Genomic DNA, 26,094 nt, shown 5'->3' with positions numbered 1-26,094 from the left:
ATCTTTAGCCTGATGATGATTTTGATGTCATTTACTTTTTTCTTCCCCGTTAGAGTGTTAAGTCAGTGAAATAAATTTTTAAATACAGGTATTACCAAAAAATTCTTGACCGTGAATGGTGAAGTAGTTTAAAGTGTTCTTTTAGATAGTGATTGGATTTATATGTGTTAATGTTTTCAAGGTTATCTTGTGTGTCTGGTCATATAAGCCATATTTTGTTTGTTTGTTTGTTTTTGTTTTTTGAGACGGAGTTTCGCTCCGTCGCCCAGGCTGGAGTGCAGTGGCATGATCTTGGTTCACTGCAACCTCCACCTCCCGGATTCAAGCAATTCTCCTACCTCAGCCTCCCGAGTAGCTGGAATTACAGGCGTGTTCCACCACGCCTGGCCAATTTTTGTATTTTTTTAGTAGAACTAGGTTTCATCGTGTTGGCCAGGCTGGTCTTGAACACCTGACCTCAAGTGGTCCACCTGCCTTGGCCTCCCAAAGTGCTGGGATTATAGGTGTGAGTGAGCCACCATGCCCGGCCAGAGCCACGTGTAACATAGCTACAAAGGGACTTTTGATACTATTTACACTATGAAAAAAGTTGAATTCTAGAAGAAATATTTTATAAGATTGCTGAATTGCCTTTAAGGGTTGGCAGTGTGTTCTTATTTTAACTTTAAACCTAATATTTGCTTTTTAAAGTTTACATGGCAGTACATTATAAATATTTAGATTTATATATCTATATTGTTTTTCCTCAGATTACTTTTTCTTAGAATGCTTTTTCTTAGTGGGAGTCAAAGTAAATTGAAGGATACACAAATATTCCCAGCTTCTATTAAAATTCTTAGAGTTTGGGCAGACAATTTTTTTTTTTTTTTGAGACGAAGTCTCCCGCTGTTGCCCAGGCTGGAGTGCAGTGGTGCCATCTTGGCTCACTGCAGCCTCTGCCTCCCGGGTTCAAGCAGTTCTCCAGCCTCAGCCTCCCGAGTAGCTGGGATTGCAGGTGTGTGCCACCACACCGAGCTAATTTTTTTTGTATTTTATTAGAGACAGGGTTTCACCATGTTGACCAGGCTGGTCTTGAACTCCTGACCTCCGGTGATCCACCCTCCTCAGCCTCCCAAAATGCTGGGATTACAGGCGTGAGCCACTATGCCCAGCCTGGGCAGACAAATTTTTAACAGTTTATATAATAAACTCAGTGTTGTACTTTATCTTTACAGTAACGAAGTATAATTTGATTTTTCTCTGGAATGGTTATTATTGGTTTCATTTTCTTTTTTATAATTGCACGATTATTTGCCACATTGTTCACTGTGTTCTTATTTGGTAAAACAGTCTTTTGTTACTTATTTGATGTCTGCTTTGGGTTTCTAGTTATCTTATGCCCATTTGGACTAAATGGCACTCTAACAGGACAGGCATTCAAGATGTCTGATTCAGCTACAAAAAAATTAATTGGTGAATGGAAACAGTTCTATCCTATCTCATGTTGCTTGAAGGAGATGTCTGAAGAAAAACAGGAAGATATGGATTGGGAAGATGATTCTTTAGCTGCAGTAGAAGTTCTTGTTGGTATGGATCCTGAGTATTATTCCTAAGGGGAAAACGCATGATTGTATGTGTTAGTTATATTTTGCTGAATAACAAACAAGTCTAATAACTCAGTGGCTTTCAACACCAAAGATTTATTCCTTATTTCCTGCCCACATTACTTAAGGGCTGCATCTTAGCTGGTTTGGCTCCATGTATCTGCTCATTCTGTAACCTGGGTTAAATGAATATCCCAGTAGCTAGGACATGCTGTTCTTATGAGAACAGAAGAATAATAGGGACCGAACCTAACCATGTAGTGTACTCAGAGCTTCTTCTGGGATATGGGATATGTTACATCTGCTCACATTGCATTAGACAAAACTAGTTAAATGGCCAAGCCAAAGTCATTGGGGCAGGGAAATATATTCTGTCTAGAGGGACGCATGCTTAGGATGGGACAGTTAATTGTGAATGTATTAATATTTGGAGGCTGAAAAGTTGACAACCTGTGTTATATGATGTTTTACCATTTGGTAAAACTATCACTTCCAATAACTTAAGAGACAGAAAATGTAACTAAAGAATTCATGACCTTGTTTGGCATGCTCTGCCTGCCAAAAGGGTCAGATTTTTAAATTTTTTTTATTATTTATTTAATTTATTTTTATTTTTTTGAGGCGGAGTCTCGCTCTGTTGCCCAGGCTGGAGTGCAATGGCGTGATCTTGGCTCACTGCAACCTCCTCCGCTTCCCAGGTTCAAGCGCTTTTCCTGCCTCAGTCTTGCGAGTAGCTGGGATTACAGGCACATGCCACCATGCCCACCTAATTTTAGAAGAGATGGGGTTTTGCTGTGTTGGCCAGGCTGGTCTCAAATTCCTGACCTCAAGTGATCCACCTACCTTGGCCTCCCAGAGTGCTGGGACTACTGGCATGAGCCACTGCGCCCAGCCTAAAATGGTCAGATTTTTTCAGATTGGCTGTATTCTCTGTGTCCTCTCATTCAGGGACCCAGGTTAACAAAGTACCCATATCTGGGACATGTTAATCTCATAGCAGAAGACAGAAGTGAGAGAAGCTGCACTGACCCTGCAGGCATATTTAAAGCTTCTGTTAGGATGTGGCTTATATCACATGCTTACATTCCAGAGCAAGTCACATAGCCTGACAATGGAGTGAAGACATATACTCTACCTCAGAGAGGCATGAGAGGAGGCATGGAGAAAGTATAATTTAGCAGATAATTGGAATTAGAATCTACCATATTGTATTTAAGGGAATCTAATGGTAATGTTATACGTGAAGATCACCTCATTTCATCTTTTTTTTTTTTTTTTTTTTTTTTTTTCTGAGACGGAATCTCACTCTGTCGCTGCTCAGGCTGGAGCGCAATGGCGTGATCTCTGCTCACTGCAACCTCCACCTCTCGGGCTCAAGCAGTTCTCCTGCCTCAACCTCCCGAGTAGCTGGGATTACAGGTGCCTGCCACCACGCCCAGCTAAATTTTGTATTTTTAGTAGAGATGGGGTTTAGCCATGTTGGCCAGGCTGCTCTTGAACTCCTGACTTCAAATGACCCACCTGCCTTGGCCTCCCAAAGTGCTAGGATTACAGGTGTGAGCCACCACTCCTGGCTTTTTTTTTTTTTTGTGTTGTTGTTTGTCTATTTTTTTTGAGAAAAAGATTACCAGTGTTCACTTTTAATAAACACATTACTACCAGAGCAGTTGTGACAAAAACGGAAAAAACACACATTTTTTAGGCTTTTAAAATAGAGGCATATAGAAAAGTAAGTAGAAAATGGTTCGTAATTCTAGTGTCCAGATTACCTTTGTTAAACTTAAAAAATAAAATTGAAAAAGTAATACACATTAAGTTGGTCAGAAATGCAAATAAAGATTTAAAAAACACATTTCTAGAAATCTAAAAAATTAAAAGGAAAGCTGCCTTTTTCCAAATCTCTCTCAGCGGAGATAACCACCACTGACAGCTTATTGTGGTTTATTGTGGTTTCTTCTAAAAGAAAAAAAAGAAAAACTTATGCCAAAGAAGCTTATATTTATAAAAATGTATTTTTATTTGTATAAATGTGATACCTATTTTTCCATTATAGTACTTCTGAGTGAAACTAATTCACTAGTCACAAAGGTAATTGGTTTTCCTGTCCCATTTTTTTCCTTTCAGCTGGTGTCCGAATGATCTACCCAGCATGCTTTGTTCTAGTCCCTCAGTCAGACATTCCTACTCCTAGCCCTGTGGGATCCACTCACTGTTCATCTTCTTGCTTGGGTGTCCACCAAGTGCCTGCTTCCACAAGAGATCCTGCTATGTCTTCGGTTACACTTACACCACCTACATCTCCTGAGGAAGTCCAAACAGGTATAGCAGTAATTTGTCTCATCAGCTCTGGTAATTTGTTATTTTGTGTACAGTAAGTACTTAAGAAATAATTTATTTTGAAATAGTTTCAAACTTGAGAATTTACAAGTGTAGTACAAGTTAATTTCCTTAGCCAGATTTCCAAACTGTTATTATTTACTCCATCACCCTCTCTGTATGTATGTACATTCATTATCATTGGTCTTTTTCGGAACCATTTGAGAACAAGCTACAGACATGATGTCCCATCACTCCTGTGTACTCAGTGTGTTTCCCAGAATTAAGAACACTCTCCTATACAACTATTACTCGATCCTCTTAGTCAGAAAATCAGCATTGATACACTGCCATCCAGTTTGCATTCCATTTTAGATATTTTGCTTTCTGTATTTAAAAGTAGCGTGCTTTTATTTTTAAAGGTTTGTGTGTTTATCTATAATTAAAATTACTCCAAGAGAGCAGCCCATTGCTGTGTTCTAATTCTTAGCCGTTAAGTCCTACAAAAATAAACCCAAGCTTTTACAGTAACTGTCAATACAGAACTAAAGCGTTTTAGCTATTAAAAGGAGTTTAGTTACCAAGGTGCTTATTTTCAGCAAAATGCCATGTCACTCAGAAGAACATACGCATATACTAAAGTTCTGACCCATTGATTCATGCAACAGGTTTATATCTCTGCCCTCCCTCCATCTACCTTTAAAACAAAAACACAGAAGAACTTTTTACAATGGAGGAGAAACATACAAAAACAGAAGAGCCTTTTGCAATGGAGGGCAGATATGCTCATGCTTAGCTGACCTTACAAAAAAGACTGTCTGATTTCCAACTAAATGAGAACACTAAAGTGTTTGGCTAAAATCCAGCAATGATTGACTGACCCAGGTCAGAGGCTGGCAGGGACAGAAGGGCCAGAGTGCTGCCACTGCAGGGGCTCATCCTGGGCTCCAAACCCCACCTTGATGTGGAAGCCAGGCTCTGTGCAGCAGCTCCATGGCTGGTGTCCAGGGCCCCTTCACACTACTCCGAAGTCCTTCCAGTCTACCCACCTCTGGCCAGCCTCTGATCTTGATGATGTCACTCTGGGCATCAGGGTAGTCTGGTTTGCTTATACAGCATGATCCATGGGACACCTCCTTCCTTGCCCTCAGCCCACCTCCCCCCACACGCCACCGTGTGCTGGCCATGCCTGGCTCCTGAGAACCCCACTCTTGGTACCGAGAGTGGTAGGTTACAGAGATGTACTTGATTGCCACATTTGCCTAATGAGATCTGGTTCCAAAAAGTAGCATGCTTTTTATCTCAAAATATAAATAATTTTACCAGATAGCTGGAGCAGCTTCTATCACAAATTAATAAAAAACCCAAATAATGTTACTTTAAACCTACCTTTATTCTCCTACAGCCTGTTTTTTTGTTTTGTTTTCAGTTGATCCTCAGTCTGCCCAGAAGTGGGTCAAATTTTCTTCAGTATCTGATGGCTTCAACTCCGATAGTACTAGCCACCATGGTGGGAAAATACCCAGAAAATTAGCAAATCATGTGGTGGATAGAGTTTGGCAAGAATGCAATATGAACAGAGCACAGAACAAGTGTGTATTTTCATTTATAAGTTCAAAAATTGCATGTTGATAATTAGAAGATATCTAAAGTATAAACAGTCATTTGTTTGATTTTTCTTTAACTCATAATGTTGATCTTTAAAATTAATTTTAATGCTACATTGAGGTTTAATAGAAAATTTTATGAATTCTAAAGAATTTTGTAACTTTAAATCTTAGGAGGAAGTATTCTGCTTCATCAGGTGGTCTATGCGAAGAAGCGACAGCTGCCAAAGTGGCATCCTGGGATTTTGTTGAAGCCACACAAAGAACAAATTGCAGTTGTTTGAGGTAGTTATTTCCCGATCGATTGATGCCTATGTGTGATAGTTTCTTATGCCACTGAATGCTTATGTCCACTTTATTTGAAATAGCTTACATGAACATGATGTTAGGATTTTTTCAAAAGAAAATTCAGGAAAAATATTTCAGGAATTTGAAGCTGATTATAGAAGTACATGTAAATATAAGCTTTCAGTTCATTCACTGTTACCAGAGGCAGACTCTGAAAGTTTTGTTTCCTAGTAGCTAAATAAAAGACAATTTTATATGGAGCTATGGCATATATAATATAGTATCTATAAGGTATACAAGGCATATAAATCTCTTGAGAAAAGCATTCCTTCCTCAATGGCACTGCCTGAGAAATTTCTCCCAAGAGTTCTTTCCTTTTTTTAAAAAATGAAGAGACAGGGTCTTGCTTTGTTACCCAGGCTGGAGTGATCATGACTCACTGCAGCCTCAAACTCCTGGCCTCAGTTGATCCTCCTGCCCCAGCCTCCCAAGTAGCTAGGGTTACAGGCATGTGCCACCACACCTGGCTAATTAAAAGAAAAAAAAAATTCATAGAGCAGGGATCTTGGTATGTTGTCCAGGCTTGTTTCAAACTCCTAGCCTCAAACAGTCCTCCCCTTGGCTTTCCAAAGTGCTAGGATTACAGGTGTGAGCCATCATATCTGGCCTACAGTAATCTTTTTTTTTTTTTTTTTTTTTTTGAGACGGAGTCTTGCTCTGTCCCCTGGGCTGGAGTGCAGTGGTGCGATTTCGGCTCACTGCAAGCTCCACCTCCTAGGTTCACGCCATTCTCCTGCCTCAGCCTCCCAAGTAGGTGGGACTACAGGCGCCCACCACCATGCCCAGCTAATTTTTTTTTTTATTTTTTATTTTTAGTAGAGACAGGGTTTCACTGTGTTAGCCAGGATGGTCTCGATCTCCTGACCTCGTGATACAATCTTTTTTTAATAACAAATACAGTATTGGATTTTGAAGAGTAATTTCATTTCTTTTTTTTTAAGCTTTTATTTTTGGTTCAGGGTTACATATGCAGGTTTGTGAAATAGGTAAACTCATGTCACAAGGGTTTGCTGTATAGATTATTTTGTCACTCAGATACTAAGCCTAGTACCCAGTAGTTACTTTTTCTGCTCCTGTCCCTCCTCCCAGCCTCCACCCTCAAGTAGACCCCAGTGTCTGTTGGACCCTTCTTTGTGTCCATGAGTTCTCATCATTTAGCTACCACTTATAGGTGAGAACAGGCAGTAATTGGCTTTCTGTTCCTGTGCTAAGGATAATGACCTCCAGCTTCATCCATGTTCCTGCAGATGACATGATCTCATTCTTTTTTTATGGCTGCACAGTATTCCATGGTATATATGTACCACATTTTCTTTATCCAGTCTGTCATTGGTGGGCATTTAGGTTGATTCCATGTCTTTGCTATTGTGAATAGTGCTGCAGTGAACATTTTCATATATGTGTCTTTATGGTAGAATTATTTATATTCCCTGGGTATATAACCAGTAATGGAGTTGCTGGGTCGGATGGTAGTTGTAGCTCTTTGAGGAATCACCACTGCTTTCCACAATGGTTGAACTATTTTCACTCCCACCAACAGTGTATAAATGTTTCCTTCTCAACCTCGCCAGCATCTGTTATTTTTTGACTTTTTAATAATAGCCATTCTGACTGGTGTGAGATGTTATCTCATTATGGTTTTGATTTGCATTTCTCTAATGATCAGTGATGTTGAGCTTTTTTACATATGCATGTTGGCTGCACATATGTCTTCTTTTGAAAAGTTTTCATGTCCTTTGCCCACTTTTTAATAGCATTTTTTTATATAAATTTAAGTTTTTTTAGATACTGGATATTAGACATTTGCCAGCATAGTTTGCAAAACTTTTCTCCCATTATGTAGGTTATCTGTTTAGTCTGTTGATAATTTCTGTTGGCTGTGCAAATGCTCTTTAGTTTAATTAGATCCCATTTGTCAATTTTTGCTTTTGTCGTGATTGCTTTTGACATCTGCGTCATGAAATTTTTGCCCATTCCTGTGTCCAGAATAGTATTGTCTAGGTTGTCTTCCAGGGTTTTTATAGTTTTGGGTTTTACATTTAAGTCTTTAATCCATCTTGAGTTGATGTTTATGTATTGTGTAAGGAAGGGGTCCGATTTCAGTCATCTGCATATGACTAGCCAGTCATACCAGCACCATTTATTGAATAGGGAGTCCTTTCCCCGTTGCTTGTTTTTGTGAGCTTTGTCAAAGATCAGATGGTTGTGGCAGTGCAGCCTTATTTCTGGGCTCTCTATTCTGTTTCATTGGTCTATGTGTCTGTTTTAGTACCAGTACCATGCTGTTTTGGTAACTGTAGTCCTGTAGTATCGTTTAAGCCAGGTAACATGATGCCTCCAGCATTGTTCTTTTTGCTTAGGATTGCCTTGGCTATTTGGGCTCTTTTTGCATTTCATACAAATTTTAAAATAGTTTTTCCTAGTTCTGTGAAGAATGTCATTGGTAGTTTGATAAGAATAGCATTGAATCCAAATTGCTTTGGGCATTACGGCCATTTTAAGGATATTGATTCTTCCTATCCATGAGCATGGAATGTTTTTCTGGTTTTTTGCATCATCTCTGATTTCTTTGAGCAGTGTTTTGTGATTCTTATTGTAGAGATCTTTAACCTCTCTGGTAAGCTGTATTCCCAGTTATTTTACTCTTTTTGTGGCAGATATGACTGGGATTGCATTTCTGATTTGGCTCTCAGCTTGGCTGTTGTTGGTATATAGGGATGCTAGTGATTTTTGTACAGTGATTTTTGTACAGTGATTTTGTATCCTGAAATTTTACTGAAGTTGTTTATCAGCTGAAGGAGCTTTTGGGCCGAGACTGTAAGGTTTTCCAGGTCTAGAATCATGTTGTCTGCCAACAGGGATAGTTTTGTTTCCTTTCTTCCTATTTGAATGCCCTTTATTTTTTTCTCCCTGATTCTTCTGGCCAGGACTTCCAATAGTATTTTGAATAGGAGTGAGAGGAGGCATTCTTATCTTGTGCCACTTTTCAAGGGGAATGCTTCCAGCTACAGTCTTTTTTTTTTTTTTTTTTTTTTAATGGTAAATACAGTGCTGGATTTTGTGGAGTTATTTCTTATAACATTCTTTGGGCAGCTGTAGGTGAAGTGTTGAAATAAGATTCAGAAAATAGGATTCTATAAGGGAAAAATGGTCACAAGGGAGCAAAACTGTCAAAGCATGACAAAACTGTCACGCTTTCAAATGGACTATATTGGTTGAATGATTGGTAGAAGAATAGATGAACGTGGAATTCTTTAGAAATTTATTTAGTTTATATATTAAGGCCTTTTGATAAGATTTGGTTATGAGAAGTTTTATAATTATGTTGCCTAGAGTTTATTATTTTATCCTGCAGATTAAACATAGATCATAGGCTTTTGCCCTCAAGTAAACAATAATGGCCTTGACATCCCTAGGCAGAACTTGTGATGGAATAGATGGTCACCTTTCTCATGGAAGTGAACCAAAGAAATGGAGTGCCTGCAGGTTAGGGCCAAGGTTTTTCTTACATTTGCTCTGTTGGTTTGAATATATAATAACAGACTCTCTCAAGTGTGCTGTTATGTTTTTGCATAAATTGAATATTCTTATGGAGGCTCTTTGGATTAAAGAATACGTAATTTTTTAAAGTCTGGCAACTTTGTTGAAAATTTACCTCTGTTAGAGAGATTGGAATACAAACAAGGATATATTTAGCTATTGTTGAGCAGTTTAAAATAGCTAAAAAAACACACCTAATCTGAACATAATTTGTATAAGAATGGGGGTCAACAAACTGATGAATTCGTCATATTTGGCCCACTGCCTGTTTTGTATGGCCTGTAAGCTGAAAATGATTTTTTTTTATTTGTTTGAGACGATGTCTCGCAGACGGGAGTGCAATGACGTGATCTCGGCTCACTGCAACCTCCGCCTCCCAGGTTCAGGCAGTTCTCCTGCCTCAGCCTTCCGAATAGCCAGGACTACAGGCACGCACCACCACACCTGGCTAATTTTTTGTATTATTTAGTAGGGACAGGGTTTCACCATGTTGGTCAGTCTGGTCTCAAACTCCTGACCTCAGGTGATCCATCTGCCTTGGCCTCCTAAAGTGTTGGGATTACAGGTGTGAGCCACCAAGGCCAGCCAACTGAAAATGATTTTTACATTTTTTAAAAGTTGAAAAAAATAAAGAATGTTTTATGGTATGTGAAAGTTGTGTGAAATTCAGATTTCAGTATTGATAAATAAGGATTTATTAGAACACAGCCACGTTCATTTATTTACATATGGTCTGTGGTCACTTTTGCCCCACAACGGCAGAGTTGAATAGTTGTGACACAGACTGGCCCCCAGGGGATAAAATATTTACTCTCTGGTTCCCTGCAGAAAAAGTTTGCTAATCCCTGGTCTAAGACTAAAAGAATGCTTAAATGTAATTAAGCTTTTCCAGAACTACCATTTGACCGAGCAATCCTATTACTGGATATATATACCCAGAGGAATATAAAACATTCTGTCATAAAGACACATGCACGGGAATGTTCATGGCAGCACTATTCACAATAACAAAGACATGGAATCAACCTAAGTGCTCATCACTGACAGCCTGGATAAAGAAAATGCACATGTACACCATGGAATACTGTGCAGTCGTTAAAAAAAATGAGATCATGTCTTCTGCAGGAACATGAATGGAGCTGGAGGTCATTTTCCTTAGCAAACTAATGCAGGAACTGAAAATTAAATATTGCCTGTTCTCACTTATAAGTGGGAGCTAAATGATTAGAACTCATGGACACAAAGAAGGGAACAACAGACACTGGGTCCAGTGGAGGCTGGGAGGAGGGAGAGGAGCAGAAAAAATAACTATTGGATACTAGTCCTTTAATACCTGTGTGATGAAATAATCTGTAAACAAAGCCCCATGACATGAGTTTACCTATGTAACAAACCTACGCATTTACCCCTGAACCTAAAATAAAAGTTAAGAAAAAAATAAATTAGGATTTTCTTTCCCACTAGTGGAATTTTTATCAAATAATTCTGTTTTAGTTCCTAAACTAGACTTTTTTATTCTTTTTGAAAAGGTGGCTTTTAAATATTTTGTCTAAAATGGTTTTAGAGGAAGGCATTAAAATATGCATGTTGGCAACATAGGTTTAAATTCTTGGTCTTTAAGCTGAACTTTTATTTTTAAAAAGTTATTTTCTCTTGTCCAGGCGCAGTGGCTTATGCCTGTAATCCCAGCACTTTGGGTTGCTGAGGCAGGTGGATCACGTGAGGTCAGGAGTTCAAGACCAGCCTGGCCAACATGGTGAAATACCATCTCTACTAAAAATACAAAAATTAGCTAGGCATGGTGGCACACGCCTGTAATCCCAGCTACTCAGGAGGCTGAGGCAGGAGAATCGCTTAAACCCGGAAGGCAGAGGTTGCAGTGAGCCAAGATGGCGTCACTGCACTTCAGTGTTGGTGGCAGAGTGAGACTCCGTCTCAAAAAAAAAAAAAAAGTCATTTAAAAAAATATTTTCAGAAATTTCTCACAGGCATATAGAGATTTAATATGCTAAAATTTTACATAATCGATACATGTGACTTGCTTTGGTTAGTTTGCTCCTTTAGTAAATATAGCATTTCTAATCATTTACTTAAAAAAAAATTAGTATTACATTTTGTACTTTAGGTTCTCTGCCCACCACAAATCTAGCTTATTTCTTAAGTGAGGGTAGGACAGATAGACAGTGAGCTACTACATGTGTATCCTCTTTGCCATAGAATATATAGGAGGTTGGGGCATACATTGATAACTGACTCTGTTAAATCGGCCTCTAGCTCGCTCTCAAATCCATTTCTGCTTTTTCTCTGTTCTGTATTGCAGGGAATTAAATTTCCTAGACTCCTTTGCTTTCTGGAGTTGGCTAATAGGAGGCACTAACAGAAGATTGGAGGGTGAGAGGAGGGAAGAAGCCAGGGTCTTTCCCCAGTCCCTTTTTGAGCCAACTCCAGCAGCAGCTCCCTTGTGTCCTATTAACACAGCCCCTTCCTCATGGTCCCAGTTACTACTGAGCAGATCCTGCTATGGTTCTAGCACCATCCTGAGCTTCTGGGATATGGTGAGACTACATCATCTTATTGTCCTTTCAGTGCTAGAAGTCAAAGAAGCTCCCTGCTGTTACTAGTCTCTGGGTTTCCTCACTTTCTTCTGTTTTGTATAACCAGTTCTCTATAGTGAATTTCTTCTGTGTGAAAGATAGGCCTGGACCCTGCCTGATAACACTGGCTTCTCTTAAAAAATGATTTGGGAAGAAAAAAAATTCATAACTGTAACAGACAATTTACATGAATATAAATTATTTTAAGAAATTTAAAGTATATGAATAAAGCCTAAGTTCCCCTTGACCATCCTTTCTCTCCCCCAAGCCTACTCACTCTCCCTAGAAGTGGCTAGTTGCCAGTTAGATACTATTTCTCCATACTTAATTTTATGTATTCTCCTCTCAACACATAAATATTGTTATTTTTTTAGAGACTAGCTGTGTCGCCCAGGCTGAAGTGCAGTGATGAAATCATGGCTCATTATAGCCTCAAACTCCTGGGCTCAAACGATCCTCCTGCCTCAGTCTCCCAACTAGCTAGAACTACAGGTGTGTGCCACAATGCTCGGATAATTTTTAAATATTTTGTAGAGACGGAGTCATGCTATGTTGTCCAGGCTGGTCTTGAACTCCTGGGCTCAAGCGATCTTCCTGCCTCAGCCTCCCAAAGTGCTGAGATTACAGGCATGAGCCACCATGCCTGGCCTCACATAAGGATTATTCTGATTTATTTTTCACAGCTAATTTTTTTCACTTAATGTGCCTCAGATCTTTCCATATTAGTTACTTATATAGCTCTGCTTCATTGTTTAAAAATTTTCCTGGGGCTGGGTATGGTGGCTCATGCTTGTAATCCCAGCAGTTTGGGAGGCCAAGGGAGAAGGATTGCTTGGGGCCAGGAGTTCAAGACTAGCCTGGACAATGTAGTGATACTCTCTTTTTTTAAAAGAAAAATGAAAAAAATGTTATTAATATTCCGCTGAATGGAAGTATCATAGTTTATGTAATCATTCTGGATTTGATGGACATATGGTTTGTTTCCATAGGTGTTTTTTGCTTGTGCTAGCTTTAAAAAAAAGTAATACTGCTGTAACTATCAATTATTTAGTAGGTTTTTTTGAATCCTTACTCTGTGACAGAAGGTGTCCTAGGCTCAGAATACACTAGCTAACAAAGCTCCTGCTATTATGAAGTCTGCATTCTATTGGAAGTGAGGCAGATAATTTATTTTTAAGTTTTTTTTTTTTTTTTTTTTTTTGAGACAGTCTTGCTCTGTTGCCCAGGCTAAAGTGCAGTGATGCCATCTCGGCTCACTGCAACCTCCGTCTCCTGGGTTGAGGGGATTCTTGTGCCTCAGCCTCCTGAGTAGCTGGTACTACAGGTATATACCACCACATCCAGATTAATTTTTGTATTTTTAGTAGAGATGGGGTTTTACCATGTTGGCCAGGCTGGTCTCAAACTCCTGACCTCAAATGATCCACCTACCTTGGCCTCCCAAAGTGCTGGGATTACAGACGTGAGCCACTGTGCCCAGCCTTAAGAAGGATTTTAAATCCTTTTTAAATTTGAATGAGTGCTGGGAAGGAAATAAACTAGGTGGGTGATGTGATAAAGAGTTGTAGGCGAGAGGGCTATTTAAGTATGTGTGACATCAAAAAAGATTCTACCGATTTTACTCGCACTTTTTGCATATAGAAAATGTTGGTTTTTCTTGTGATTTCACTGATCTGAGAACTATCCTTAAAATTATTTTTTGCCATTATAATAAGTGAGAAGCATAAAATTGTTTGTTGCATTTTTCGTTAGCGAGATTGAATAGCGCACATTTACTGATACTAGACTTTAGTGTGGTGGAATGGTCATAGGAAAACTGCACATAGAAAGCAGGCTGCTAAGTAAAAAACAGTACATTAAATTTCTCAATGTTAACATTAAAGTAATGCATACCTAACATCAGTAGGAAAAAATAATCTAAAAGGATTACTCTGTTGGTTTGTGCTTTGAGGACAATTTCTTTTTTTTTACAAAGATTGCTCAATGTGGTTGTGTTCTAGCATGAAATTCAGTTGTTTGGCCGGGCGCAGTGGTTCACGCCTGTAATCCCAGCACTTTGGGAGGCCGAGGTGGGCAGATCATAAGGTCAGGAGATCGAGACCATCCTGGCTAATGCAGTGAAACCCTGTTTCTACTAAAAATACAAAAAAATTAGCCAGGCTTGGTGGTGGGCGCCTGTAGTCCCAGCTATTCGGGAGGCTAAGGCAGGAGAATGGCGTGAACCCAGCAGGCAGAGCTTGCAGTAAGCCGAGATTGCGCCACTGCACTCCAGCCTGGGTGACAGAGCGAGACTCCGTCTCAAAAAAAAAAAAAAGAAAAAAGAAAAAAAGAAATTCAATTGTACTCTCTAAAGAAACTAGCTTTTAGAAAGAGGTCTGTATAGAAGAAAAGGGCTGATTTAATGTTGTCAAAAATTTAGAGAACTGCTGCTATTAGTATGTAGCCTCAGTTAATAGTTTCTTACTCTTAATAGCTGGGTAAGTGAATGTATGGCCATTTACTTTTCGCATCCCTTGTATACTTGGGACATAACTAAATAGTTCACCTCAGATGAATGGAGATCCTATTTCTCCTACTGCCTTGCAGTAGGAGACTAATTCTCAAACTTTTTTGTCTCAGAACTTATTTACAGTCTTAAAAAATTACTGAAGACTACAAAGTATGTTTATTACATCTATTTATATTTTAGAGAAATTTTAAAGCACCACTTATTAAAAATAATCTCAGTGCATATTAACATGAATAAAATAGACATCGACTATATTTTCCAAAACAGTAGCAAAAAAACTAATTGAGTGGCATTGTTTTACAGTTGTGCAAGTCTCTTTAATATTGAGTGTAGTAAGGTAGTTGAATTTTTACATCTGCTTCTGCATTTGGCCTATTGCTGGATATTGTCTTGGTTGAAGTATATGAAGAAAATCCAGCCTCATGTAGCTATGCAATTGGAGAAGGGAAGAGAGTATTTTAATAACTTTTTCAGATAATTGTGGATATTCTTCTTTGGTACTACACCAAAACTTGACAAGTGGTAGTTTCTTAAAGGTTGGTTGTAATGTGGAATCTAAAGCCCTGTCAGTGGTTGTACTTCACTAATAACTGAATGGATCTTTGGATTTTGTAACATCATGCATTGGTCATTTGAAAAATATCAGTTCACTGGGTTATACAGATCTGAATGTTGGCACATTTTGTTATATATACTTATCTCTAAATATCCATGTAGGATCGATATTTTGGAACCCTCACAGATAACAAAATCTACGGATGCTCAAGTCCTTCATATAAAATAAGTTAGTATTCATATAACCCATATACATCCTTCAGTATACTTTTTTTTTTTTTTTTTTTTTTTGAGACAGGGTCTTCACCTCTGTTGGCCAGGCTGGAGTGCAGTGGTGTGATCTTGGCTTACTGCAACCTGCCCCTCCCTGGCTCAAGTGATTTTCGTGCCTCAGCCTCCCAAGTAGCTGGGACTACAGGCATGCGCCACCATACCCAGCTAACTTTGTGTGTGTGTGTGTGTGTGTGTGTATTTGTAATAGAGATTGGGTTTCACCATGTTGGCCAGCCTGGTCTTGAACTCCTGGCCTCAAGTGATCCACCCACCTCAGCCTCCCAAAGTGTTGGGGTTACAGGCATGAGCCACTGTACCTGGCCCTTCAGTATAGTTTAAACAATCTCTAGTTTGTTTATAATACCTAATACAATGTGTTACGTAAATAGTTGTTATACTGCATTGTTTTTACAATTTATATTATTTTTTGTTGTACTGTTAACTTTTCATTTTTGAAAAATAATATTTTTCATCTCTGGTTGGTTGAATTTGAGGATGTGGAATTCAGCCAATACAGAGTATCAAAATATTTCATTCATTAATATTACCAGTGATCTCACCTGAAAAGTATTTAAATATTAGAAAGCTCAAGCTCACTGTGTCAGATACAGTTTTCCAAAATTCTAAATATTGCAGTGGTACCAACTGTATTAGCAGTAGTAGTCATTGTTTAGCAGTCAAGCTCAAAATGATTAGTTCTTCCTTAAATGACAGACTCATTTTGTTCATGTTTGATAACCTAATAAACAAATCTTCCAAATGACCAAATATGGATAATCTTAGTTTATCTACCAGTCCTTTGTTCTTCAAATGGTGTTTCATGAAAAAAGCTAGTTTCAGCTTGTAACTCAAACAGTTGTACAAGCGCTTTTCCTCAAAATAGCCATTGTACTTCAAATCTATAGCAGAAATGCTTTATATGCACTTCCTATTTCTTTATAGAGAGTGTAAAAAGATGTGTATAAGGATTGAGAGTAATAAAAATTATTTTTGCTGTCTTCATGAAGGACATTCTTAAGTGATACTATCATAAAAAACAACAAACTGAATGTGTGGTGGTGGAGAAAGCAATGACTACTACTGCTAGTACAGTTGGTACCACTCCCTTTGATTCATGTTCAGTTGCTAGAAGTTTTGCTGCCTATTGTTTTTGCACCATCTTTGTAAATTTCAACATAATAAAAAAGGCAGTGTCTTGGTGCTATTATGAAAATAGTTTTGAACCCCTGTAGCCCCTGAAAAGGAAGGTTCATAGACCATACTTTGAATTTAGTAGACAAATATTTGAATAATTGATGAGTTAATGATACTGTTATTTTTTCCTTTTTATATTCTTTTTTTCAGTTTCTTCTCTTGATTTAGAAGTTTGATGTTCTATTTTTATTCTTTTGTTAATTGAATTAATCATTTATTGTGCCTGCTTTCCTTAAAGTCTAAAGTTAGAGTCTACGCTCTTTTTATGGAATGAACAAGGACCTTGGAATACTTTAATCTTGCTCCTCAAATCTTTCATGCTTTTTTTTTTTTTTTTTTTTTAGCATTTTAGTTCTACTCTGTTTTGTTATTAGAAACTTCAAACATGGACAAAAATAAGCGAATTGGGCAATGAATTCCTGTTTATCAACCATTCGTATTCACTTACTGTGTTTGCTTCAACTAGACCTTTTCTCTTGCTGAAGATCTTTAAAATTTAATTTACTTTATTTATTATTATTATTATTATTATTATTATTATTATATATTTTTTGAGGCGGAGTCTCATTCTGTCACCCAGGCTGGAGTGCAGTGGCGTGATCTTGGCTCACTTGCAACCTCCACCTCCTGGGTTCAAGTGATTCTCCTGCCTCAGCCTCCTGAGTAGTTGGGATTACAGGCGCCTGCCACCACACCTGGCTAATTTTTTGTAGTTTTAGTAGAGATGGGGTTTCACTGTGTTGGCTAGGCTGGTCTAGAACCCCCGACCTCAGGTGTTCTGTCCGCCTTGGCCTCCCAAAGTGCTGGGATTACAGGCGTGAGCCACCATGCCCAGCCCAATATATTTTATTGAACTTGATTTATCTAAAATATTATTTTGACATACAGTAATTGTGATGAAATATTAGTGAGATATTTGGCATTCCTTTATTTTATAACATGTCTTGGAAAATTGGTATTTTACATCTATAGCACATCTCAATTTGGACTAGCCACTTGTCAGGTGTCTAATGGCTACGTGTAACTTGTGGCTACCATTATTGGATAGCGCAGCTTTATAAATTAGGTAGAAATAGGACTGAAGGGCCGGAAGATACAGAAAAGAAGAATTTCTATTCAATATTAGGGATTTACCTTCTAGCAGTTGGAGCTATTTGATGAGGGAGATGTGTCTCCTTATACAGTAGTATGGTCCTTGTCAATGAAAGTATTCAAAAAGAACCCATTCAAGCCAATGAGGTAGCTCTTGCCTATAATCCCAGCTACTTGGGAGGCTGTAGTGAGCGCTAATCACGGCACTGTGTTCCAGCCTGGGCAATAGCATGAGGAAAAAAAAAAGAGAAGGGATTATTCATACATTGGGTAGGACCTGCTGGGTTTTTGTTTTGTTTTGTTTTGTTTTGTGTTTTTGAACAAATTTCTGTGTTTAAAAAAACAATGCTTTTTTACAAAGTTCAGGCCAGGTGAGTGGCTCATGCCTGTAATCCCAGCACTTTGGGAGGCCGAAGTGGGTAGATCACTTGAGGTCAGGAGTTTGAGACCAGCCTGGGCAACATGGCAAAACCCTGTCTCTACTAAAAAAAAAAAAAAAAAAAAAAAAAAATATATATATATATATATATATATATAAAATTATACTGATGTGGTGGCAGGTGCCTGTAATCCAAGCTACTTGGGAGGCTGAGGTGGGAGAATCATTTGAACCTGGGAGGCAGAGGTTACAGTGAGCGGAGATCACGCCACTGCACTCCAGCCTGGGCAACAGAGCGAGACTGTCTCAAAAATTAAATAAATAAAATAAAAAGTTCAAACAGTACACAAGAATATAAAATTAAAAATTAACAGGTTCCCCTCTTATGTATGTAGGTCTGCCTGTTGCTTTCTTTCACACAAATGGAATCATGCTGCATTTCTGCAACTTACTCTTTTTTTGATAAACAGCCTGGGTGTTTATCCATGTTAGCACTTATAGATTCATTCTTTTTAAAAAGTTCATAATACTGCATTTTATAGATATGTAATACTTTATTTGGCAAATCCCTATGCTATGCTCTTGATAAAGATTCTTAAAGCAAATCTTAAATATTACACTTCTGCAGTACTTCATTATGCGGCTCTAAAAAATATGAATATCTTCTTACATGAATATAATTCTGCCATCATACCTAATGTTATGATACCTTGTCCAGATTTTCTCAGAAATGTCTTTTTGTAGATAGTTTATTTGACTAGGATTCAAACAAGGAGTAAACATTTGGTTGTTACGTTTTCTAAATCTCTCCTTTTAGTTGTCTCCTGCTCCCTTTTCATGACATTGACTTGGTTGGTAAAACTAGGTCAGTTCTCCCTATAGAGTGCTCCACATTCTGGATTTTTCATTTTACTTGTCATGTAATTTTACTTCTTTTAGTGTAATTTAATTTCTTCCTTTTTCCTTTGCATTTCTGTAAATGGAAGGTAGCTGTAGAGCTGAGCTATCCAATAGTAGCTGTGTTAGTAACTACTATTGGCTATTTAAATTTACAGTAATTGGATCTAAATACAATTAAAAATTCAGTTCCTCAGCTGGGTACAGTGGTTCATGCCTGTAATCCCAGCACTTTGGGAGGCTCTCTTGAGTCCAGGAATTTGAAGTTACAGTGTGCTATGATTGTACTGCATTCCAGCCTCAGTGACAGAGCAAGACTTGTCTCTTAAAAAATTAGTTCCTCAATTGCACTAGCCACAATTCAAGTACTCAAGAGCCATATATAGGCTGGGTGCAGTAGCTAATGCCTGTAATCCCAGCATTTTGGGAGGCCGAGATGGGTAGATCATTTGAGGTCAAGAGTTCAAGACCAGCCTGACCAACATGGTGAAACCCCATCTCTACTAAAAATACAAAAATTAGCCCAGTGTGGTGGCGGGCACCTGTAATCCCAGCTACTCGGGAGGCTGAGGCGGGAGAATCGCTTGAACCCAGGAGCCAGAGGTTGTGGTGAGCCGAGATCGTGCCACTGCACTCCAGCCTGGGTGACAGAGTGAAACTGTGTCTCAAAAAAATATATATTTATAAACATATACAGAACTGCCCATCATCATAGAAAGTTCTAGACAGTGCTCAGTGCTGATCTGGGGGCTTGATTACTTGATTAGACTCAACTTCAATTTTTGGCAAGAGTATTTCATAGATGGTGGCTGTGTTGCTTTGTATTATGTTACGTGAGAGAGACACAGTATCTGGTTGTCCCGTATCTAGTAATGTTAAGATTGATTAGGTGGGGATCAGCCTGACCCTTTCATTGTGTAGTTTGTTTGTTTGTTTTTTTGGTGGGGGGTGGGACAGAGTCTCACTATGTCGCCCAGGCTGGAGTGCAGTGGTGTGATCTCAGCTTGCTGCAACCTCCACCTCCTGGGTTGAAGCGATTTTTCTGCCTCAGCCTCCTGAGTAGCTGGGATTACAGGTGCCCACCACCACGCCCAGCTAATTTTTGTGTTTTTAGTGGAGACAGGGTTTCACCATGTTGGCCAGGCTGGTCTTGAACTCCTGACTTCATGATCCACCTACCTCGGCCTCCCAAAGTGCTGGGATTACAGGTGTGAGCCACTGCACCTGGCCTTACTGTATAGTTTGTAATAATGTTGACTATGAATAAAGACAATTTATCTTCTTCCTCCGAAATCTCTGACCTCTTTCTTGCCTTATTGCATTGGGTAAAACCTTCAATAAAATGTTAAATGTTGAGAGCTAATATTCTTGCTTTGTTCTTAATCTTGAGAAATTATTCATGCTTAAACATCAAGTAAGAGATTAGCTGTAGTTTTTCATAGACATCTATCAGATCAAGCAAATTTTCTTTTATTCCTTGGTTGCCAAGTGTATATAAATAGGGGTTGAATGTATTAATAGTATTAGTAGGGTTTTTTCTATAGTTATTGAGATAATACGGTTTTCTTTTATTCTGTTAATGTGATGCATGATTTTTTTTCTTTTGAATGCTACACCTTACATTCCCAGAATTAACTTCATTTGGTCATGATGTGTTATTCTTTTATATTTTGCTGGTTTGAGTTGCTAATATTTTGTTAATTATTTACATCTGTGTTGTTAAGAGATAATGGTCTATGGTTTTCTTTTTGTGTAATATCTTTGATTTTAATATTAGGATAATGGTGGATTTCTCCTGTGTCCTTTTGAAACGAGTTTGGTTTTCTTTGGTAACTTTGGTTCTTTTTTTTCTCTATGCACAATAAGATATCTCAGGCTCTGTACAAAAAGGTGTCTCGGCCGGGCGCAGTGGCTCACGCCTATAATCCCAGCACTTTGAGAGGCCAAGGCGGGCGGATCACGAGGTCAAGAGATCGAGACTATCCTGGCCAACATGGTGAAACCCCGTCTCTACTAAAAATACAAAAATTAGCTAGGTGTGGTGGCGCACGCCTGTAGTCCCAGCTACTCGGGAGGCTGAGGCAGGAAAACTGCTTGAACCTGGGAGGCGGAGGTTGCCGTGGGCCAAGATTGCACCACTGCACTCCAGCCTGGCAACAGAGTGAGACTCGGTCTCAAAAAAAAAAAAAAAAAAAGTGTCTCAGTATGTCTTCTCAACAGAGTTTTTCAAATAAGTGCCTGTCACTGCTTTTTAATACTCTTTCTGGATAGCTCTGATTCAGCAAAAAAGTAAAATTTAAAAAGTAAAACCTAATGAATACTGAATGTGTAAACTCCATATCTTACCACATTTTAAAAGTTTCTTGGCCGGGCACAGTGGCTCATGCCTGTAATACCAGCACTTTGGGAGGCTGAGGTGGGCAGATCTCCTGAGGTTGGGAGTTCAAGACCAGCCTGACCAACATGGAGAAACCCTGTCTCTACTAAAAATGCAAAATTAGCCAGGCATGGTGGCACATGCCTGTAATCCCATCTACTAGAGAGGCTGAGGCGGGAGAGTCGCTTGAACCTGGGAGGCAGAGGTTGTGGTGAGCTGAGATCACGCCATTGCACTCCAGCCTGGGCAACAAGAGCGAAACTCCCTCTCAAAAAAAAAAAAAAAAGTTTCTTAGTGTAAAAATAATGTTATGTGTATATATATATCTCATTGAGTTTGGAAATCTCAAGGCGCACTGAAAGAAATGTTTTTTGTTTTGTTTTGTTTTGTTTTGTTTTTTTGAGACGGAGTCTTGCTCTGTCACCCAGGCTGGAGTGCAGTGGCGTGATCTCGGCTCACTGCAACCTCCACCTCCTGGGTTCAAGCTGTTCTCCTGCCTCAGCCTCCCGAGTAGGTGGGACTACAGGCGCGTGCCACCACACCTGGCTAATTTTTTATTTTTTGTAAGGACGGGGTTTTACCATGTTGGCCAAGCTGGTCTCGAACTCCTGACCTCAGGTGATCCGCCCACCTCAGCCTCCCAAAGTGCTGGGATTACAGGTGTCAGCCACCACGCCCAGCCTAGAAATCTTAAACTTAACAAAATTATTTGATTTTTAGGTGTATCATTTAAGTTCTTCATTTTAGAATTGCTTCAAATTATGAGGAGGAAATTATTTTAGGCATTTTCTTTCCCTTTTCTAGTCAGCTTATTCTTTTTGTAGTGCTAAGTATTTGGAGAAGGTAGGTATGGTGTGAGGCCCATCAGTCAGTCAATTCTAGCACTTTCCAGACTGATGTAACTTGTATTCAGTAGAGTAGAATATGCTTTCTGGCCAGTTGCTGTAGGATTGTAGGTGATGACTAAGCTTAGCCAAGCCATTAATTTATAATAATTACTAACAGGAAATATCAGGTACATTTAGAAGTGAGTAAATTTCAAGCCTTGTTATACCTTTTAACCTTAACTAGAATCTTACCTCTGTATTTAAATTAGATACTAAAATATTTAAATCATGTAAGACATAATCTTTGGCTGTCTGATCACATGGCTATTAAATAAGCATGAGATAATTGGCTTTTATGAATGTTTCTGCATACCCTTATATTTTATTTAGGTCACGAGCAAAGTATTTTTTCCCCTTTCAAATTCAAATTATTTTACTTTTATATGTGAAAAACAAATGATAACTGAAGTGTCTAATACTATTAACTGGTATTATATTTCACCATAATAGTGATACTGTAAATATGAAACCTTTATTTTAACTTTTCAGGCACAAAAATCTCAAGTCAAGAAATGCTGGACAACAAGGACAGGCACCATCTTTAGGTCAGCAACAACAAATACTTCCTAAGCACAAGACCAATGAGAAACAAGAAAAGAGTGAAAAGCCACAGAAACGCCCCTTGACTCCTTTTCACCATCGTGTGTCTGTTAGTGATGATGTTGGCATGGACGCAGATTCAGCCAGCCAAAGACTTGTGATCTCTGCTCCAGACAGTCAAGTGAGATTTTCAAATATCCGAACTAATGATGTAGCAAAGACTCCTCAGATGCATGGCACCGAAATGGCAAATTCACCTCAACCACCCCCACTTAGTCCTCACCCTTGTGATGTGGTTGATGAAGGAGTGACTAAAACACCTTCGACTCCTCAGAGTCAACATTTTTATCAAATGCCAACACCAGATCCCTTGGTTCCTTCTAAACCAATGGAAGATAGGATAGACAGTTTGTCCCAGTCTTTCCCACCTCAATATCAGGAAGCTGTAGAACCTACAGTGTATGTTGGTACGGCAGTAAACTTGGAAGAAGATGAAGCCAATATAGCCTGGAAGTATTACAAGGTCCCAAAGAAAAAAGATGTAGAGTTTTTACCACCTCAACTTCCAAGTGATAAATTCAAGGATGATCCAGTTGGACCTTTTGGACAGGAAAATGTAACATCAGTTACAGAGTATGTATTTTTTTTAATAGTCACCATTATAATTTAAGGGTGGAAGTGATGCAAGTTCTTAATACTAGGACTCAGTATTGGATTCAAGGTAGGATTTACAAGAATAAATTCATTGAGTATTAACTGCATTATTCCTTTACTGTGTTTTTTCCTCAGGGAACTTCTTTATTATGAAATAACTTTAGCCACAAAAAGTGGAGAAAATAATGTGTAAACACTTGTACATCAGCCAACTTAAGGATTTTACATAGTTAGAATTCCCATGTACTGTTTTTCTTCCAGTCTTCCTTCCACTGTCCTGAATTTGGTACCTTTTTTTTTTTTTTTGAGACAGTCTCTGTTGCCCAGGCTAGAGTGTAGAGGCATGATCTAGGCCCACTGAAACTTCCGCCTCTGGGTTCAAGCGATCCTCCTGCCTCAGCCTCCCGAGTAGCTGGGATTACAGGTGTGTGCCACCACACCCAGCTAATTTTTGCATTTTTAGTAGAGATGGGGTTTCACCATGTTGGCTAGGCTGGTCTCGAACTCCTGACCTCAAGTGATCCACCCACCTCGGCCTCCTGAAGTGTTGGGATTACAGGCATGAGCCACCGCACCTGGCCTCAATTTGGTACTTATTATTTCAGTACATGTTTTTATACATGTAGGTCTAGTTATTCATTTTAATTGCTTTATGGTATTTCCTTATGAATATATGGTAAATATCTAAACTTGGATATGTTGGTTATTTTCAATTTTTTACCCTAACATTTTCCATTTTGTTTGGTACACATTTCCTTGTTTACTTGTATAAGAATTTCTTCAGGAAATACATCTAAAAGCCATTTTCAACATTAAGGGTTGTTGCCCAATTGCAGTTCAACAACTGGTATATAGTTTAAACCCTCATGAACCAGCAGTGTATGAGAATGGCTGTTGCACTATATTTTCGTCTATAGTTGGTATTATGAGATTTAATTTCACTAATTTACAGCACGCAAAATGTCATCTCATTGTCTAAATATGTGTCTTCCAGATTTCTAGTGAGATTGAGCATCATTTAAAATGTTTTGGGGGTATTTAGGTTTCCTCTTCTCTGACTTGCCTAGTCATCGTATTTTTTAGTCCATTTTTCTTTTTTTTTTTCTGATGTATTGTTTGCATGTTCTGGGTATTAATCCTGCATTATTAGTTTTATGTGCTATAGGTTTCTTCCTCCATTGGTGGTTTGCCTTCTTTGTCCATTGTATTAATATTATACTTTGGGCAGAAGAAGGCTTTTTTCCAGGTATCCCTTGACTTTCTATGTTGTTATAAATAAATTTATAGTCTGTCTAATAAGCCTTTTACATATAAATTTTTTTAAAAGGTGAAAATCAACCAATAAAATACCATTATGCTCAATAGAACTGTCTACCTATTTATTAGTACAAGGCCAAGGAATGTACAAAGATTACGATTCCTTCTTTATCAGATCATTGTCAGTGAATTACTTTTTTTTTTCAGTGTATTACTCTTATTGCTTAAATGCTACTAATAGGTTAAATAATGTCTTAGACTTTATTTGCTTAAAATGTCACATTTTCATTATCAATTTATGTTTATTTTTTAATGTAGCTTTTTTTCTCAACATCAGATTGCTCCAGATAACATAACTATTATATGGAGTTTAATACTTTCTTATTTCTGTTATAATGTGAACCAGTTGCTTTCTAGACTTGTTTTCAGCTCTCTAGGATTTCATTTTGATTAGACTCTAGTTAATACCACAATTTTTTATAACTAGTGGCTTCTTTTTGGTTTTGCCTTTATTGGTGAATATCTTTAGCTCCCTCGGGGGGAGGGGGCGGGGGAAGAGTGGGAGATAAATTTGGCATCCTTTGTATTTCTGAAAATGACCTGATTTTTTTGCCCTCATGCTTGGATTGATAATTTGGCTACATGTTGGTTTCATAATTGAAAATCATTTCCTCCTTGAACTCATAGGCATTGCTTTACTGTCTTTTGGTATCTACAGAAGAAATGTGTAATAGTGAGTTTCATTCTTGCTCATTTAAAAAAACGTGATCTCTTCTGTGAGGCTTTTAAGGTCTTCTCTTAGCTTTAGAAATGTCACAAGAATCTGTGTAGCAGATATAATGATCTTTTTTCCAGTCCTTGTGCTGGGCACTTGAAAGGCTAACTCAATTTTTTTTTTTTTTTTTTTTTTTGAGACGGAGCCTCGCTCTGTGGCCCAGGCTGGAGTGCAGTGGCACGATCTCGGCTCACTGCAAACTCCGCCTCCTGGTTCACACCATTCTCCTGCCTTAGCCTCCTGAGTAGCTGGGACTACAGGTGCCCACCACCACGCCTGGCTAATTTTTTAGTAGAGACAGGGTTTCACCGTGTTAGCCAGGATGGTCTCGATTTCCTGACCTCATGATCCGCCCACCTCGGCCTCCCAAAGTGCTGGGATTACAGGTGTGAGCCACCATGCCCGGCTTTTTTTTTCTTTTTTTTTTTTTTCTCGCTCTTTCGTCCAGGCTGGAGTGCAGTGGCGGGATCTCGGCTCGCTGCAAGCTCTGCCTTCCGGGTTCATGCCATTTTCCTGCCTCAGCCTCCCGAGTAGCTGGGACTATAGGTGCGCACCAGCACGCTCTGCTAATTTTTTATATTTTTTATTTTTTTATTTTTTGAGACGTAGTCTCGTTCTCTTGCTCAGGCTGGAGTGAAGTGGCACGATCTTGGCTCACTGCAAGTTCCGCTTCCCGGGTTCACACCATTTTCCTGCCTCAGCCTCCCAAGTAGCTGG

General features: G+C 38.7%; 1 protein-coding gene across 1 annotated transcript in view; it reads left to right on the top strand.

Annotated features, from left to right (window-relative positions):
- The window catches only part of MED13 (mediator complex subunit 13), a 125,400-nt gene that overhangs the window by 34,623 nt on the left and 64,683 nt on the right, over positions 1-26,094 (top strand). The window contains exons 5-9 of the mRNA XM_024234973.3: positions 1,369-1,566; positions 3,708-3,902; positions 5,329-5,491; positions 5,681-5,791; positions 22,641-23,324. Coding sequence (XP_024090741.3) covers positions 1,369-1,566; positions 3,708-3,902; positions 5,329-5,491; positions 5,681-5,791; positions 22,641-23,324 — 1,351 coding nt within the window. The remainder of the gene's footprint in view (positions 1-1,368; positions 1,567-3,707; positions 3,903-5,328; positions 5,492-5,680; positions 5,792-22,640; positions 23,325-26,094) is intronic.

Source organism: Pongo abelii, chromosome 19 (assembly GCF_028885655.2).
Source record: "Pongo abelii isolate AG06213 chromosome 19, NHGRI_mPonAbe1-v2.0_pri, whole genome shotgun sequence".
NCBI classification, from domain to species: domain Eukaryota; kingdom Metazoa; phylum Chordata; class Mammalia; order Primates; family Hominidae; genus Pongo; species Pongo abelii.
This window is presented reverse-complemented; position numbering and strand designations above follow the sequence as displayed.